General features: G+C 42.4%; 1 protein-coding gene across 3 annotated transcripts in view; it reads left to right on the top strand.

Annotated features, from left to right (window-relative positions):
- MAPKAP1 (MAPK associated protein 1) overlaps positions 1-20,000 on the top strand; it is a 293,758-nt gene that overhangs the window by 149,813 nt on the left and 123,945 nt on the right. For all 3 annotated transcript variants that reach the window (XM_049774167.1, XM_049774165.1, XM_049774166.1), the window contains one exon: positions 1,265-1,437. In XM_049774167.1, coding sequence (XP_049630124.1) covers positions 1,265-1,437 — 173 coding nt within the window. The remainder of the gene's footprint in view (positions 1-1,264; positions 1,438-20,000) is intronic.

Raw genomic sequence — 20,000 nt, 5'->3', positions numbered from 1 at the left:
TTCTTGAACAGATATTCTAATTTGAGATTTTGAAGTTGGTGCAAACCTCTGGTTTATACATTGCAAGATGTAATTTGAGTTCAAATGGATGAAATGGCATCAGGAGGTAATACGTTCTTAGACTTATGACACAGGTCTTAGATGTCATATGTCTAATGAGTCAGTTATGTCCCTTAGACATAATTATAAAGAATGGTGATAGCAGTTGAGGTGGGAAAGAAAGCTGTGAACCCAGGTGCTGGTCTTCTCTAGAAGAAGAGAATGACAAGGAGGTTGCTGGGCACAGGCCCAAATGAGGCGACTCTTGGTGTGGCCGGAGAACTTGGGTCTCAAACGAACGGGCCTTTTGCATGAAAAGAGGAAATAATAATTTAGAAATAGTAGCAGCAAGAGTATCTATTCTACCTTCTATCCTGGAGTGGTGTGGGCTATAAGAGATAAAAAGCCAACAGTTTTCTGGATAAAAGAGGAGCCGAATTTCTCAGTGACCAGGTTTCAGTTAAGGCAAAGAGTTTTTCCTTTTAAGAGGATTTTTGGGGGGCTGGAGTGATAACACAGCAGCAAGGCATTTGTCTTGCAAGCATCGACCTGGGACAAACCCAAAACCAAAAAAAAAAAAAAAAGATGAGGATTTTTGGAAGTTTGCAAATTAATGCAGTAGTTCAGGAGAGGACATTAAGGCTGAATTGGGATACTGAGCTTGTGAATATGGAGTTAGGATGATAATGGGAGACTGGAAACCCCGGAGCATCTGATACATGTACTGGAATAAGCAGCTGTAGTACACAAAGAAACTAGCTTCCTGTAGTTTGCCGCAGGCCTGAGAGCTTCCTTAGAGAATCTATTTGGCCATTTCCCATGCAGTGTATCCCCAGGTGTCGAGGAGTGTTGAGGTCTTTGATACAGAAGTCTAATGGTGACTTTTCCCAGGTCATGCTCAGTAAATAGCAAAGCAAGTCTCCTGATACCAAACATCAAGTCTGTGTACTGAGTTTCTCATTTTAGTTATGTTCATTTATCCCATTGCTAGCTGGGCTAAATCCAGGAAACCTATAGAAAGCAAAATTTTGTCAGAAAGAATTTACTGACACTGGATAGTGATTCCATGTGGAACCATTCCAGGCTCTTATGTGGGTCTGTACAAGACGGATGGGAATCGGCTGTGCCACACAGCGAGCGGCTCTGGACAGCGTCTTTGTGGTCTAGTTGGATCTGTATAACCATCACTGTATGCCTTACCTTCGTGCTTTTGCTTTGTCTACAGGGTCATGTCGGCACAACGGCAACTAAGAAGATTGACGTCTACCTCCCCCTGCACTTGAGCCAGGACAGACTGCTGCCCATGACCGTGGTGACAATGGCCAGCGCCAGGGTGCAGGACTTGATTGGGCTCATCTGCTGGCAGTACACGAGTGAAGGACGGGAACCGAAGCTCAAGTAATCTTTACTTTTTGGCCAAGCTAGCTTGTGCTCTCTCCCATTCCTATGTTAGGTTCTGAGGTTCGGTCTATTTTTCTGGGCAATAGGCCTCAAAACCAGATCTCTCCATGAATTCAAGTCGTATTGCTCAGTAGATCTTGAGCCTATAGAACTCAAAGAATTCACTTGCCAAATAGTCTTGAGAGGTTGTGAATGTGCACATGAAGACATACTTTTTGTTTCCAAACTCACTCCTTCATGATAATTGCTGATGAGAACAACAGCAAGATGAGGCGATAGAATTCATGTTTATGAGTCCCCTACCACGGATTGAACACAATGCTGGGCATGCCATGCATCTTGCTGGGTTCTCCCAGCTCCCTGTGAGGTGAACGTTAGCCTTCTTACTCTGCATAGGAGGAAACTTGTGATCTAAGAGTTGTTTCTTGGGGGCCGGAGAGATAGCATGGAGGTAAGGCATTTGCCTTTCATGCAGGAGGTCATCGGTTCGAATCCCGGCGCCCCATATGGTCCCCCGTGCCTGCCAGGAGCAATTTCTGAGCCTGGAGCCAGGAATAACCCCTGAGCACTGCCGGGTGTGACCCAAAAACCACAAAAAAAAAAAAAAAAAAAAAGAGTTGTTTCTTGCTGAAATAGACATCAATGGCTGGTGACTCAGTTCATATTTGATTCCTGTTCTGTCTGATGCCAAGTTTTTTGCATTCTTTCCTTTTGGTCTGAATTACACTTTTGTTCATCATCAATCAGTAATTTCATTTTTCCTCCTGCTTACTAGGTTTGAGCCCTCATTATACATTTTCCTTTAAAAAAAAAAAAAGAGTGCTTGAAAGCAGAAGCTCCATTCCTATGAACATTTAAAGGGCTCTGTTGCAAACACCAGTTTTCCCATACAGGAGTTTCTGATCCGATGGGCAGCTCCTTTTGTCTGTGCTGGGGTTTCTTTCCAGCAATTGTTTTGGGATACAGCAGGGATTAATAGGTAGATGTTTTCATTTGAAAGTGGATTCTCACATAGACTTTTGTCTTTTTCACTTTTTGAAAGTTAACACAATCCAATCACCTGTCACTTCTCAGGATTTTTCCCTGTAGGTACAGTGAGTTTGCATAAAAAATTATTCTTCCGGCTCGGAGAGATAGCACAGCGGCATTTGCCTTGCAAGCAGCCGATCCAGGACCAAAGGTGGTTGGTTCGAATCCCGGTGTCCCATATGGTCCCCCGTGCCTGCCAGGAGCTATTTCTGAGCAGACAGCCAGGAGTAACCCCTGAGCACCGCCGGGTGTGGCCCCCCCCAAAAAAAAATTATTCTTCCAAGTTCTTAGTGACATCGTCCTCTTCTTCACCTGAATAAATTGTGAATATAAAGATAATCTTGGTTGCTTCTATAGGAATAGAAAGCCTTTTCAGCCAAAATTTCACCTTGACGTAGAAAGGGGTTGAGTTAGCAACTCCACTCAAGGTTGAACTGTGGTGCTGTCCCTGTTCAGCATGAAGAGGAAGCAAGGGGACAGGAATGGGTGTCACAATGCTGTTGAATCCAGACACATTGCCTCAGCTAATCCTGAGCTTTTCTGAGTGAAGACACAGAAGCAGTTGAGACAAAGGCATCTACCCCTAAGTCAAGAATCGAACTGTACTGTACATTTTTTTATATGAGGAAACCCGTGTTTAGAGAGATACTTTTCTAAGTCATACAAGAAGTGGCGGGATTAGAATTGAAACCCAGGGATCTCAGACTACAGAGCTCCACTTTTCACTATTACAGTGTTTTAGAGGTTATTAAAATATCTGCCAAGTTTGGACTAATTGTTGCCATGTGCTTGATCTTGGCATGTAACAGTGGGGAAGGTAGTTCATGCCATTCATGTACCTTACTGTGAAGGTACGTAGGCAATAATTATATAATAACACGCTAGATCAGATTCTAGAGAAATTTTCATCACCTCATTGAAAGGTAAGTGTACTTTGGAAACTTTAGTCAGCATCTAACTGAAACCTGAAGAAGAGTAAAAGACTCAGTGCAGATGTCTGCTTCTGATGGACCTTTACATTTATGCTTCAAATCTGTATTTTTTGCCATATACACAGTAATGTATATATGGTAATGGTAAGAGAAAATGTTACTGACATATTAATATGTCAGAATAATAATATGTTACTGACATTCTTTAATAACAGAATCAACATTTCTGTTTATTCTCGAAACAGAATTAAGCACAGAAATTGACAACGTTCTGGAGACTGTCTTCTTTAGGTTATGAATTTTCTAAGAGTGTATCTGATTGAGTTTACCAGTATGTGAAATGCTGCAGTTTTTGAGTTTTCAGGGCACTAGGGTAAACCTCTGGTGGTCTGGCCCCAGGCATCATTTCTGTGTTGGGAATCTCCTCACCCATCCTCCTGTAAGCTGAGCAGGTCCTGCTGTTGTCTCAGTGTCAATGACATGGAAAGAGTGGGAAGTATTATTTTAAGGGTAGGTGATACCAGGAGGTCCCCCGGCAAGAAACTAGTCCTGGACAGCTTGTCCTTCCTCTGAGAAGAAAAGGAATAATTGACACAGCCTGGGGCTGATCTAGTTTTGTTTCTAGGGTGACAAGGACTATGCAACCTGTATCTAGCCATGGTTTGACTAGATTTATGATAGTCTTCATTTGAAAAGCGTTTACAAACAGGGGCCGGTGAGGTGGCGCTAGAGGTAAGGTGTCTGCCTTGCAAGCACTAGCCAAGGAAGGACTGCGGTTCGATCCCCCGGCGTCCCATATGGTACCCCCAAGCCAGGGGCGATTTCTGAGCGCTTAGCCAGGAGTAACCCCTGCGCATCAAACGGGTGTGGCCCCCCCAAAGCCCCCAAAATATTAAAAAAAAAGTTAAAAAAAAGAAAAAGCGTTTACAAATTAACTGGAGGAAGGATAGTCTTTATAACAAATGGTGCTAAAGCAAGTCAACTTCCTTAAACCAAAAAATCATCTGCAAAGTAAATCTCAGACCTTGTATAAAATTTATTCAAAATGAATTGTGATTTAAATGTAAAATATGTTTTATATTTAAAGAAGAAAACCAAGGGAAAAACTGGGGAGCCTAGAGCTAGATCAGAAATGCCCAAACTTGTTCTTGTAGAAAAAGAAAATCATCCAGCACCTTCTTATTTAAGTGAAGAAGCAGTGGCCAACAAGTGTATCTTAGGGTCTTACTACCATCTAGGCAGATGTTTCCAGCACCCTCTGGGGACGGAATCTCCTTTTAGGCCCAAGAGATAGTATACAGACAGCTTGTATTTGTGCCAATGTGACCCATTGGAGCCTAAATACATTTCAGGAGAACATCTAGTGATCTCAGGTGCAGCACTTTTTAGTTTAAAGTTTTTTTAATTTTTGTTTTTTGTTACTGGGCCACACCTGGTGGTGCTCAGAAATTACTTCTGAGTTTAGGAACCACTCCTGGCAGGCTCAGGACCATATGAGATGCTGGGGATTGAACCTGAATTGGCCAGGTGCAAGGCAAATACCCTACCTACTGTTCTATTGCTCTGGCTCTAGATAAAGAGCTATACATTTTTAAAAGCATGACCCAGTCATCCTTTTACTGCTGCCACCACCCCATGAGCACAGGCTCTTCAGATGAGGTCACCTCCTGTGTCCTAGGCATGGCAAAACAGATCTGTTTGGACCCCACTGAAATCTCCAGGCATGGACTGATTAGTGATGGGCATATAATCCAGAAACCTATAACTGACTATTCCTGGGTTTAAGACAGAACAAACACCAGGGCTCATCTGGAGGACTGGCTTAGGTAAGTAAAGGTCTCTATCCTTGCTTAACTGCTTCTGGAGAAGAGCAGGAAGAGGAATATGGAAATTCTGTACCCACTACTCAGAAAACACTCGTGGTTCTAAAATAAACTGCCACTTGTATAATAGCCTGTACCTAAAAGTAAAGAGAACCTTGTTCAAAAGCAAACAGATTCTCATAGTCCATAACCATAAGCTAAAGACAGATAAGGCCTGCAAGATTTGTACAAAATTGACAGGATTCATATAGAAACTTCAGAATTCAGTAGTAGAAATTATAAGTAATCCAGCCAGACAGTGGACAAAAATAATAGCGGATACTTCACTAATGGTAGATAAATATGCACAAAAATTTTAATAATTAGCCATTAGGGAAATGCCAGTTTAAAACACATATTATTTCCTTGACTAAAATGAAAAATAGTGATAGTACCAATTGCCAGCAGCAATGTAGAGAGAAGCTGGATCATACCTCATTGAAGTTGGTAATATGGATGGTATAGGCATTCTGTGTAATATAGTTAGCAGTTTCTTATAAGCTGGACATGGATTTACCATATGATTGAGCAGTTACCCCCTGGGCTTTTATTCTAAAGTAATGAAAATTTATGCATAGGGGTCGGAGAGATAGCATGGAGGTAGGGCATTTGTCTTGCATGCAGAAGGACGGTGGTTCAAATCCCGGCATCCCATATGGCCCCCTAGCCTGCCAGGAGCGATTTCTGAGTGTAAAGCCAGGAGTAACCCCTGAGCGCTGCCGGGTGTGACTCCCCCCTCAAAAAAAAAGGAAAAAAAAAGAAAATTTACACATAAACCTGTACTTGAATGTCCTAGAAATTTTATAAGAGCAGAAGAGGAAGTAGTCCATATGTTCTTCAGCTGGTCTAAGGAGACCTTGTAGTACAGGATTGAACCTGACTCCCACATGTAAAGTTTATACTCTGGCCTTTTGACATATAACCCTGGCTATAAGAAATTTTCTAAACTTAACCAAACCACCGGGCCTGTACCATCAAACTTAAGTCTTACTGCAAGAGGACCCGAACACTGCTGAAGAAAGTAACCCCTCCCCCAATTTTTTTTTTTGGGGGGTGCACATCTGGTGGCGCTTAGGTTAATCCTGCCAGACTTGGGACCATATCATTTGGAATGCTGGGGATCAAACCCAGGAGAGCCACATGCAAGGTAAATGCCAAACCAGCTGTGTTATCACTTCAGCCTCAAATTGTTTCAATAACAACCAAAAAATTAAACATTCTATAACTTTCTAAAGAGTAAAGGGAAAATTAGGGAGTTAAACAGAGCATATCAGTTCAACTGAAGGAAAGAAGAAAAAAATAGAGAAAAGAGGTAATTAGTACAGCAAGATGTAAACTTACCAGACATATCATTAGCCAATATAAATGCAGACAAACTCACCTATTAAAAGGTGTCATTTATAAAGTATAATTAAAACTTTAATGAGGGGCTAGACGGTGCAGCAGTAGGGTGTTTTCCTTGCACGCGACTGACCTGATCTTTCGGCGTCTCATATGGTCCCCCAAGCCAGGAGCAATTTCCAGAACGCATGGCCAGTAGTAACCCCTGAGCGTCACCAGGTGTGGTCCAAAAACAAACCAACAAAGCAAACAAACAAATAAAAAAACCTCACTTTAATGTTAATACCACTTATCAGACATGTAGGCAAAGTGAAAGCACACTGAACCTTTGATCCATCCCCTTTCTCTCTGTCTCAGTTCTGAGGCTCCCATTCTTCCTTCTGCTATGGCAAGTTAGCAGCTCCATCTGACCAGGGAGGATAGAGCACATAGGACCAGTGACATTAGGGCAACAATACATCGGTGGGAACATTTTGGTAAAACTCATCACGAAATATCTTCGGAAATACCTTAGGTCACCGAAAGAATGTAAATCTAATCATGGAGGTACTTAACACAATCACAGTTCCCCCACCCGCAAACCCTAGACTCTAAGGCTCAGAGCCAGGGATTGATTCTTGGACGCGATACATGCAAGACTAGTGCTCCGTCACTGAGCTCCTTCCTCAGCCCTATCTCATATTTTAAGAGTATGGTGAAAGGCAATGACTGAACATACTGAGGTAGCACATTTGTCTAATAAACCAATAAAGAGAACCCAGAGCACTGGAATGCTCTGCATGCATGGAACTACAAGTTTGATCTTAGCCAGTACTTGCTGTAGCAGTGTTGTCCTACACAAACACACACACACACACACACACACACACACACACACACACACACACACACACACACCTAAAGCTGTGATTTACATACTTTTTTTTCCCCCCCAATATTCTTTTGGGAGGATCATGCCCAATAGTGCTCAGTACTTATTCCTGGCTCTGCACCCAGAGATCACTCCTGACAGAATCAAGGGACAATCTAGGGTTCTGGGGATCAAGCCTGGGTCAACCATATGCAGGCAAGTGGCCTATTTGCTGGAATCTCTCTTTGGAATTTTTTGACAAGTTTTATGTGAGAATTATCTTTCCAATTCTATTTAGTATAAAGCAGTCTATTAAGTAAATCTCTGGGATCTTCTCTTGTCAGGCAGTATACTGCAAGGTTTTTCTTTTCAAGCCTCTATGTAAACAGATGTTAAAATATATCCTTATTTGATTTTTTTTCAAGTAATTGGCCCTGTAGAAAAGTTCTGTATTCACAGCGATCAGGTTGCTGGATGCAAGGGAGAATTTCTTCCATTTTTAGCTTTGTCAGAAAAAACCCTTTATTTAAGAATATTGTTCTTGAGGCTGGAGAGATAATACAGTGGGTAAGACACTCGTTTGCATGCAGCTGACATGGGTTTGATCCCTGAGCACCACTACAAGTAATTCCTAAGTACAGAGCCAGGGGTAATCTCTGAGCACAGCTGTGTGTGGCCCAAAACCAAAATAATAAGAACAACAATAAAGCACAAGGATATTGTTCTCATGTCTCTTAGTTTTGAAAACTAATGGTAGGTTTTGGCCTCAGGGAATGAAGAAATTATTTGACTGGATTTATTGACCCCTGTTCTTTTATACCTCAACTCTATTTGTTAGGTAAGCTTTGGTTTGGTTTGGTTTATGCGCCATACCTGAACGGAGTAGGGGGATCTGGTTACTGTTTATGGAAATGGGGTTGCACAGTCCCTGATTACTAGCACATTCAGCAGTTCTTAGGGACTACTACCAGCCTAGTGCTCAGGGCTCACTTCTGACAGTCCTCAGGACCACGTGGTGGTGAGGCTCAAACCTCCAGCATGCGGAGCTGACTTGCTGAGCTCTCGCTCCTGTACCTGTTAATTCTCAAGCTGAGTATATAAAAATAAAACATCTCTTTTTTGTTTTGTTTTGGTTTGATTTTGAGGCCACACCTCGAAGTATTAAGGAGTTACTCGCCAGGGACCACACACTTCAGTTCATACTTGCACACATGCTCGCCAGGTTGCACCCTATGATTATGCAGCTCTCACACGTTCCAGTTGTACCTGTTTCAGAGTCACAGGGGTGCTCACACATGTGTTCAATTAGGTTGCACACATTAGTTTCAGTGCTCACATACATGACTGTGTTGTGATGCCTGGGTTCCAATGACAGAGTTGCCGGGATCCTGCTATGTGTGTGTGGGTGCCACTTGGGATTGAACTCGTGGCTTCTTGCTTGCAAGGTTGGTGCTTTTAGCTACTGGGCCATCTCTTGAGTCTTAAATCCACAACTTAATTACAGTTATATTCTGAAGTTTTCTATTTGGCCTGTGGGTGGTTAAGAGAAAGAGATTGGGGGCCGGGCGGTGGTGCAAGAGGTAAGGTGCCTGCCTTGCCTGCGCTAGCCTTGGACGGACCTCGGTTCGATCCCCAGGCGTCCCATATGGTCCCCCAAGCCAGGAGCGACTTCTGAGCGCATAGCCAGGAGTAACCCCTGAGCGTCACTGGGTGGGGCCCCCCCCCAAAAAAAAGAGAAAGAGATTGGGGTTTCCTTCTTTTTTAAATGTGTTTTTCAGTTCCTCCTGAGAATTCAACAGGTTCTACTTTATATCAGTGATCAAAGAAGATTTATGCAAGTTGTATTGAGTTGGTCTTTTTTCACTACTGTGTTCTCCCCCTTTCTTGGTTTTATTTTAGTAATGAGCTTTCCCCTCCCCTCCTCTGTTCTGTTTTTTAAAATTTATCTATTTTATTATAGTTTAGGTAACATGGTTTATCATGGTATTAAAGTTTATGGTATTGGTATGTAAGTTACTGTACTAGTAAAGTGCCTGTAAACCTCCTCCCATGATTCCCCCATCCAGTGTCATCCCCCACCCAGTCTTCATTACTGTCCCCTTTCCTATCACTACTCCCATGTGTGATAGTGAGTTTTTTAGTCCATGGCCAAGATCTGTCACTATTCAAAACTGTCTATTTCCTCTTTTGGAAGGAAAGGGTCTCTCTTTTATACCAAGATGAATGAGATCATCTCATGTTTGTTTTTCTTCTTTTTTTTCCTTCTTTGTTTAAGCACCATGATTGCAAACATGTTTGTAGTTGGGTTTCAGTCAAAAAAAAGTTCACCCCCTTCACTAGTGTCTTTCTCCTTCTGACTACTCTTAACATGATAGTTTTTCAGAATCAGTGTTAGAATCATTCTCAGCTACTGGCCTTGGATCTGAATCCATAGTGTGGGTTTGAGTTCTGCCCTTAATCAGGTTAAATTACTTTAGCCCCATGGACTCCAGTTTTCTAACGTAGAAAATAAGGTTAGAAACTTCCTAATGGTGTGGTCCTGGAGATAGAATGAGAAAGTACATGGCAAATGCTCATTCTGCCCATTTCTTTTGTTGCTAAATGTGAAAACAGTGCATACAGGTAAAAACAGTGCTCTCATTTAGCTCTTTTTTGATGATGGTTCACTCGGTTGTATTTTGCTGTGATGCACTGATGCCCATGTGTTTGACCTTATATACTTTGTAACAGTTTGGCAATTAAAGTTATTTGGTTCCATCTGGCAATGCTGGAGGAGAAGGATGCTCACAGTTGGTACTCAGGGGCCCATGTGATTCTGGAGGTTGAACCCAGCCCCCCCCCCACCCACACACACACACACACACACATGAAAAGCACACCAATTTAGCTGCCTCTCTGGCCTCAACAACTAGAGTTCTCTATAACCCTTTCCCCTAAATTTCTTTTTTTTTATATTTACATTCATCTTTATAGTTTTTATTCTAGAGCAATACTTCTGATTTATATGTGAGAGTCATTATAGAGAACCACTCACCTACATAATGCAATTTAAGGGGCCATTCCTACCCTTACTCCCAGCTTTTTTCCCTTCCAAACATACCATGTTCTTGAACTGGCAGCTTCTTGACACTGAAACCATGCCTGCTTCTGCTATTTCCTTAGTCAGAGTGCCTTTCTCACTCTTCTAGTCATATTCTGCTTAATCTCAAAGTCTTAAATCTTTTGTCATTTCATCAGTCAGCACATATTATGACTTTCCAGGCCCTAGGTATTGAGTATCAAATGGTGAACAAGAGAAATGAGATTGCTGCACTCAAAAAATTTACAGTTGGGTGGGGAAGAAGAAATTATCAAGTGTAATAACACTTGGTAACTGGCTCATTTCACTTATCATTTGTATTCATTCATGCATTCAATAAATATTTATTGAGTGCTCTATACCAGGCATTTTACTGGGTATACAACGGTGAATAGAACCAGACACGGTCTCTCTTTTGATAAATTCTGCTCTTCAGAGAGGAAAATCAACAAATAACTAAATCCATTGACATTTCCTTCAGAATCAAGTTAATTCTGAAGGAAAGGGATGCTACTCATAACTCTAGCTGAGAAGTCAAAAATTCCCCCAAGAAAATTATAGGAGAGGGTTTTGATGGGAAAAAGGTTCCAGGCAGCTCGAGCTTTGGAGGAAGCATGGACAGGGACCAGAGAGAGATTGAGAGAAGTGAACTGGCTCTGGCAATGTTTGAGAAAGAAGAATCACAGGGGGTGGATGTGTTCAGTGATGGGGAGTGTGGATCAGGAGTCCTCAAAGATGTTTGTGATGTAAGTTTGTGATTATTGATATATAAAGTTAACCGCACTAAACACCGTCAAATTGCCTGTGACCCTCGACCACTGGCTTTATGTTTCCTCTGGTCCCATCTTCATTCCTCTTCTCCCCAACAGTTTGTTATTAAGTTTATTAAATTAATAAACATAATTATTAAAACACTAAATTATTAAAATTTAATTAATAGTTTATTATTTAATTTAAAGTCAGAAAATGTATACTCCTCGTCTTTTTGCCTCAGAATAGCTAACTATTCATGGAGCTTTATGATTTTTTAAAACTATTTATTGATTGATTGGTTATTTTTTGGGTCACGCCCAGCGGCCCTCAGAGGTTTCTCCTGGCTCTGCACTCAGAAATCGCCCCTGGCTGGCTGGGGGACCATATGGGATACTGAGAATCGAACCAGGTCCCTCCCGGATTGGCTGCATGCAAGGCAAATGCCCTGCCCACTGAGCTCTGCCCCACCCCCTGGAATTGCATTTTTATTTCACTGTCTTCTAATTTGTTGTTTGTATATAGAATGCAACAGATTTTTTTGAATATTGATTTGTATCTTCTTTTGAGTTCATTGAGTTGACTTTTCTAATGATTTCTTCAGTTCTGTGAACATGAAGAGAATAGTTTCTCTGAGGTCTTCCCTAGGCAGTGTAGGAGGCTGTGATGTAGTTAAAAACTTTCTGTACTTGTCTCCATTTATTGAAGTGACTAAACTTCACTTTTCCATTGTTCCAGATTTGAAGGATGGAGGTAAGGGAGAACTCCAACTTGCATCAGGTCAGAGCAGCAGTTTCTTAGTATTAATGTAGTGCCTGGGACCCTAATTTCTCACACCTCCGCATGCCTTTGAAGGATTTGGTAAATGCTTGCAAGATTGAAATGGTGTCTGTGGTTCTGAATTGTGTGCATGTGGGTGATAGCAGTAGATCTGTGGCATCTGTGCCCTGTAGTTTTGTTTGTTTTCATTTTCTGGTTTTGGGGCCACACCAGGTGATGCTCAGGGGTTATTCCTGGCTATGCGCTCAGAAATCATTCCTGGCTTAGAGGGCCATATGGGACACCGGGGATCTGCTGTGCTACTGCACGAGGACTCCATGCCCTGTAGTTTCTGAGCCACCAGAGTCTAGTTGGTTTGGCATGTGGCCCAGAGGTCACTGTTATTGGAATAAACTATGAAGTGGGCGTTGACTAGAGTTTGTAGTCACATATGCCCAGCAACAGCCTTGTAGCGAGCCAGTCATATGTGAATGTGACTTAGTTTGACACTACCAGTTTGGAGGTTGCTTTCTGTACTTGATCTCTGGGGTGTCGGCAGTCTATTGCAGCCTCAGGGAAGTCAGCTCTCAGTTGCTGTGGCCGGGGACAGCTGCATGCTCTGTGCTTGTTTCCCAGTCTCCTGCCAGCAAGTGCAGGCAGCCTGTGGGAACTCTGGTGCCTTTGTGCCCAGCAGCCTCTGGCTGCTCAGGTAGAGGATGCTGTCTGATTTATCCATGTTGGGAAATGCACTTTAGATCTGAGCAGCCTGAGGCCACAAGCTTGTCATCAAATTCTATTGAACCTGGAGGCTGGAACCCCACGGGGTTGTGGACAGGCTGTATGGTGTGGAGGCCTGGGCTCACCTCAAAATGGCTGCTCCACATGCAGGCCACTCTGTTGCTTTTACCAAGTCCTACGACATAAGACACACTGAATTCCTGTACAGAACAGAACTTAGTGAAAAACTTGAGGTGAACAAGGAGCGCCTAGCCCACCTACCACTAACAGATAGGGTGGGAAAAGCCAGGCAGCCCAGACTGTGAATTTGGGAGTGGCAACCCTTCAGGGTGTGGCTCCCCTAGGGAATGACTACTTCCAGCTGTGCCAGGAACAACTGGTCTGAGTCCTTTGTTGTGGTACCCCAGCTGCCTAGGTAGGTATTTTATGTCTGGCACCAGATTGCCTGATTTATTGCCCTCCTTTTTCTTTCAGTCTCTGCCTCTTTCCTTCCTCCATGCAGGGGAAGTGCTCTCTACCTCTGAACTGTTTCACAGTTTGGTGTTCTGCAGAGATGAGTCTCTCCACAATGATGGCTTTCTCAGAGAGACCCTCATGGATTGCTGCTTTTACGTTATAGTGGATACAGTCTTTGGTTTAATGCCACAGTAGGGATGCTCATAGAACGGTTCTCGGAGATCTCACCTCCATATCTATTTCATGACTCTAGTTTCTGGTCTGTAACACAAGTGCATTTGAACAGCAAATGCTCAGTTAATAATTTCTGCAGGGGATGAGCAAACGTAGTGGCATTCAGTGATCTGAACTGAAACCCTCCAGCTTTACCATGCCAGGAAAGTCCTTGTCAGGCTTCTGTTCAAATAAGCAGCTCTCTCACTATATATAAACCTTTAATTCATGAAACAACTGAGTGTGTTGTTCTTAATCTGGTGATAATTTAATTTCAATGATAGATGAAGGTTTGTAGAGGATTATTATACACGGGAGAGAGGTTATGCTTGGTAGTTCTTGAATGACCATATTTGGTATCAGGGATTCGAACCAGGGTCAGTGGGATGCAAGGCAAGCATTTTATTTCCTGCACTATATATCTATACATCTTTCTGACTCCACACAACTCTCTGTTGAGCTGGACAGAAATATTCCCCATGCCTGAGGAAGGAACTTTGCATAGAGTCAGTACCAGAGGGATGCCATGAAAGTTTTCTCAGGGAGTGGAATGAGATAAATACCAATAGATGACTTGACACATATTAACACACAAATATAATTACACTAGTATTAGGGGTCTCTCCAGCTGAGAGGCCTGTATGAATAGTGATGGGGGGGGGGGGGCAAATAGCCAGAGAAGGATACCCTAAAGAGGTGGTCTGACTGAATCTGAGCTGTGTGTTCTGCAATGGCAGGCGATTGCACGGAGAGCAGGGCAGAGAGGAACGAAACCCTGGAAGCCAGGTACTTAGAGTGGGTTCTGTTTTCCTTCTGAGGGCAGTGAACGTTGTTCAGCCTTGTAGGGAAATCGCATCCCATTTGTGTTTCTGAAGGCTGCCTGTGGTAGTGGGGCTGAGGGGGAATGATTCAGGTGAATATGTAATGGAATTCATGAGTTTATAAACTTAAAAATTCTGCAAAGTGGTTTTGAAGTATTTCTTCAGTTTAGAATAGTGAAAAGGACTGAAGAGAAATTCCAGAAATGATGGCATTAGCAATCAGAAATGTTAAGGCAGCTATTATAAACATGCTCCATATGTTTAATATTATAGAAGGAATATGAACAACAATAGTTAAAATAAGACTTTTTAAAATATATGTTAAATACTAGTATATATGTCTGACTTTTTTGTTTTTTGGCCACACCCAGTGACGCTCAGCGGTTACTCCTGGCTATGCGCTCAGAATTTCAGAAATCCTGGCAGACTGGGGTGGGGTCGGGTGGGAATTGAACCAAGGTCTGTCCTGGGTCAGCCATGTGCAAGGCAGAAGCCCTTTTCTGTGCTATTGCTCTGGCCACTATGCCCGACTTTTTAAAAGGTCATATTGGCTTTTGAGCATACAATGATAATTAATAATTGGGTAAAAATTTTCCAATGAAAAACAATTAGCCTTATTTGATGAAATTTGAGTAAGAGACCGTCAGTTCATTGTATTTATTAAGCATTGGCTATGTGTCATGTAATATACATATGACATACGCTCAGTGTGCATTTACACATACTTTGAAGGACTATGTTCTTCTTCCATGACAGCAACTCCAGAATTAAGCCTCTTTCTTTCCCTAGATCAGGGGTCTCAAACTTGCGGCCCTCCATACAACATTTTGTGGCCCGCGGCTGGCCTTCAGATATTGCAGTATTCACGATTATTTGCTTACTGAATAATCGCATTAAACATTCGCATACCCCGAGCAGTCCATTCGGGGTATGCAAATGTTTAATGCGATTTTTTGCGATTTTTTTTCTTACTAATGCGATTTTTTATTGCGAATATTCGGTAAGCAAAATCCCTTATGCGGCCCTGCCTCACCCCGACTTTGCCTCCTGCAGCCCCCAGGTAAATTGAGTTTGAGACCCCTGCCCTAGATTTAGTTACCTATTATTTGTTCATTCTTTTGATCATTTGGCTCTCTTTGGTATTGCCTCATAAATAGAAGTTTTAGATTTTTCTGTCTCATGCTATTCACCACGTTTAGTTGTAATAATTTGTTTTTCCTCTGTCAAAAAAATGATATCTGGGCTGGTGTGATAGCACAGCAGTAGGGCTTTTGCCTTGCACGTGGCCAACTCAGGACAGACCTGGGTTTGAGTCCCAGCATCCCATATGGTCCCCTGAGCCTGCCAGGAGCGATTTCTGAGTGCAGAGCCTGGAGTAACCCCTGAATTCTGCCAGGTGTGCCCCCTCAAAAAAAAGAGGTCCTAGTAATCATATCTTAATAAGCTATAAAAATACCTTACCAATCCATCTTTTCTCCCCTTGTCTTGAACTGTAGTCTCTAGCACATGAATTTTTACCTAGAAAGAAAGAAAAGGTTTTTTTCATTAGCCTTTTCATTAGCATACATATCATTAATAAGTCTTATTTGTTTTTTGGTTTTTTTGGGGGGGGGTGTCACACCTGGCAGCACTCGGGCTACTCCTGGCTTTGCGCTCAGAAATCGCTCCTGGTAAGCTTGGAGGACCATATGGGATACCAGGATCTGAACCACCATCCATCCTGAGTCAGCTGCATGCAAGGCAAACACCCTACCACTGTGCTAATTCAAGCATCCCAATACCCCTTATTTGGGTTTTCGTGGGGCCTCCAAAGCGTGCTTTGGGGAACAGAGGGTTCTCTACAGTTCTTTGCCTGCTGGCTGATGGTTCAGTGTGAGGGCTTAAGGACATGAAGTCAGGATGCTTTAAAGTTGGACTGTGGTGGGACTGGAGAAGTACAGCAGGTAGGGAGGACACTTGCCTTGAATTCTCCTGACCAGGACTCAATCCCTAGCATCCCATGCAATTACTCAGTGCAGAGCCAGGAGTAACTCTTGAGCATCACCCAGGTGTGACCCCAAAACAAAAATTGCAGGAGCTGTTCTGGAGACTCCAGGGTCAACACCTAGTAATACTCAGGGGACCAGATAGAGCCAATGCTATTTCTGCATTCCCCTTTAAATGTTGGTTCTGCGGGCCCGGAGAGATAGCACAGCAGCGTTTGCCTTGCAAGCAGCCGATCCAGGACCAAAGGTGGTTGGTTCGAATCCCGGTGTCCCATATGGTCCCCCATGCCTGCCAGGAGCTATTTCTGAGCAGACAGCCAGGAGTGACCCCTGAGCACTGCTGGGTGTGGCCCAAAAACCAAAAAAAAAAAAAAAATGTTGGTTCTGCGTGCGTGCGTGTGTGTGTGTGTGTGTGTAAATGTTGGTTCTGTGTGTGTATGTCACCATCTGGGGTGCTAGGGATCAAATTATATATTTGATATATAAATGTATATATACACAAATATATTTATATATTATATAATAGTACATGTACATGTACTATTGCTCTGGCCTCCACTTTCAAGTTTTAAAAAACTAAGTAAAATGGTTATATAGAATCTATATATTCTTGTAATCATTCAGCAAATGCATTAAATACCTTCTAAATATCATTTTGTTTTTCAGTGAGGATGCAGGCAGTAGAATCATTTCTGCTCTTTAGGAAATATAAGTAAGAAAAAGAATAGTACACTATGTTATATATAGAAGTATTAGCCAAGTTCTTTAAGACCAAAGAAGAAGGGACTGGAGAGATAGCATGGAGATAGGGTGTTTGCCTTTCATGCAGAAGGACAGTGGTTTGAATCCCATATGGTCCCCCGAGCCTGTCAGGAGCAGTTTCTGAGTGTAGAGCCAGGACTAACCCCTGAGTGCTGCCGGGTGTGACCCCAAAACAAAACAAAAAGACCAAAGAAGAAAATCACTTGAATTATCTTGGAGTTTTAAATTATTTTCCTAAGACTGGAGAGAGAGGACAGAGGTTAGGGCATTTGCTGTGCACACAACAAACCTGACTTTGGTCCCCAGCATCCCACACAGTTCCTTGAGCAGTACCAAGAGTAATTCCTGCATGGACAAAACAAACAAATAAAAAACCCTAAATGGGAGGTTGGAGAGATGTCACAGTCGTAGGACATTTGCCTTGCATGCTGCCGATCCTAGACAAATGGTGGTTGGAATCCCGGCATTCATATGCCCCCCCCACCCCGTGCCTGCTGCCTGGTGTGATTCAAACCCCCCCCCCCCAACAAAAACCCTAAATAAATCTAGAGAAATCAAGGAAGGCTTTTTACAGATAAGAAAATGGACCTCAATGCTGGAGCAATAGCTGAGCGGAAGGGCATTTGCCTTGTACTCGGCCGATCCAGTACGGAACGTGGTTCGAATCCCAGCATTTTATATGGTCCCCTGAGCCTGCCAGGGGCAATTTCTGAGCGAAGAGCCAGAGTAACCCCTGAGCACTGCCGGGTGCAACCCTTCCCCCCCAAAAAGAAAAGAAAATGGAGCTCAAGGCCAGAGTAACAGTACAATGGGGAGGATATTTACCTTGTACACAGCCAACCCAGGTTCAATCCCCAATCTCCCATATGGTTCCCAGTGCCTGCTAGGAGTAATTTCTGAGTTCAGAGCCAGGAGTAACTGCTGTTTGTGCCCCCAAAACAGTAAAGAATATGGAGCTCACATAAATGTTTAGTGGTTGACTCAGCATTAAAATCAGATCTGAGGGCAGGAGTGATAGTACAGCAGGTAGGGCACTTGCCTTGCATGCTACTGAACCAACTGTAGTTTGATCTCAGGCATGCCATATGGTCCCCAAGCATTGCCAAGAGTAATTCCTTAGTGCAGAGTCAGGAATAACCCTATCATCACTGTGTGGCTCAGAAAATAGAAACAAGTAAAAAAAATTAAAAATAAATTCAGATCTGATTGCAGTATACCTGTTCATGCCACTACATATCTATAGAGAGATATTCCCTTCTCATTATTTTATAGGCAAATATATTATATACAGAATAATATATATTTGTGGGAATTTCTGAATAAGGAAACAAAATGTAAAATCAAAGTCACCAATTTCTTATTGAAGAGTATTAGAGAACTATAGTAAATGTGTGTTCTCTCAAACCAGCTATGCTACCAATTAACTGCTTATTGGTATGTTGGTCCTTTTTCCTGGCATCTATTTGCCATCTATAAAAGTGAAATAAAATCTCTCTAAGCTTCTAATTTATGTTTTTAGGTACTTTCATTTTTTTGTTTTGTTTTCTGGTTTTTGTTTGTTTGTTTGTTTTTGGTTTTGATTTTTTTTGGCCACACTTGGTGACTCAGGGTTACTCCGGCCTATGCACTTAGAAATTGCTCCTGGCTTGGAGGACCATATGGGATGCCGGGGATCGAACTATGGTCCATTCTAATGAGTCAGCCACGTGCAAAGCAAATGCCCTACCGCTGTGCCACCGCTCCGGCCCCTAACTTAAGTTTTTAAAGTAATATGCTATGATGTCCTTTTTCAAGTCTGAAGCATTTACATAGGAGTTTGGCTTTCCCGGGGCCTTGGGAAATCTTGATGCACTATGGCTTTGGTGGAGGGATGAGTGGGGAGGGTAAGAGTGAGGGACTCTTGGCAGCCTGGGTTTGAATTTCAATATTATCACTTATGTGATACTTTAATCTTGAGTAAATCACTCAACCTCATAGAACCTCAGTTTCCAGTTTGTAAAACAGAAATCATAATGGGTGACTCAAAACTGACGTGAAGACTTAGCTTCTTTGTCTAAACCATTTTGTACAGTGTTAGACGTTTAGTTCTCAAGTAAATGGAGCTAAATGATACCAGTGGTTATCGTGCTCATACTGATTTGCAGAACCTAGCAGGTTTGAGTAGTTTTCGAAGTCAGAATACTACAGTGGTTTCTTTTAGTAATGATTTTTTAATAAAGGCACAAAGGAGCCAATATGTCGATGTACAGAATATGGGATTTTAGTCATTTTCCCCTCAGATGGTCAATTAAGGGGTTGGAGGAGTTGGAGTTTGCTGCTAAACTTTACTAATGACCCCGAAAAGACTTTCATTAATCTTGTACAATATAGAGGGAATCATTCATTCTTTTCCATGTTTCCAGTGCTCAGGACAAGGTAGGCACTTTGCAAATGTTTTCTGAAGGAATACATGATTTCCCACTTTGTTATTCAAAAGCTGGGAAGAATAATAAAGCTCTTGGACCTTACGTTGTGACATTTGTTGAGTTTGTTTTGAGGGGGTTTGGGGGCATCCCATGACAATCAAAGCAGGATTCTTCTGATGGCACTGTTTGACTTTCTCCTGTGATCAATAAGCTTATTATTTGCCCTTGAAACCTCTGTGGTGCCGGGGAATCACAGACGTTCCTCAGGATGATTTACACGGCAATAAATAATTTGCACTGTCTGCTGCTTGCTTCATCAGCCTGCCCTGTTCATAAAACCCCAGAGGCTCAGTGGCCCCAAGGCTGGAACCTGGTGGCTGTTGTAATGCCTGTTACAGATGTGTGCATACTGAACATGTTACTCAGATTCCTTGTGTTGCTCTCTTGTTCTAATGTATAGCCACAATTTATCTTTCAGGGTTGATGTAACTGTAGAAATTATTTCCCATCTGACTTTATTAGTAGTTGTCATACCATTTCTTTTTTACTTCTATAAATAGATTATCTCTCCAAAAAAA

Source organism: Suncus etruscus, chromosome 5 (assembly GCF_024139225.1).
Source record: "Suncus etruscus isolate mSunEtr1 chromosome 5, mSunEtr1.pri.cur, whole genome shotgun sequence".
Classification (NCBI taxonomy): Eukaryota; Metazoa; Chordata; class Mammalia; order Eulipotyphla; family Soricidae; genus Suncus; species Suncus etruscus.
The sequence above is the reverse complement of the archived record's forward strand: the minus strand, read 5'-3'. Positions and strand labels throughout refer to the sequence as shown.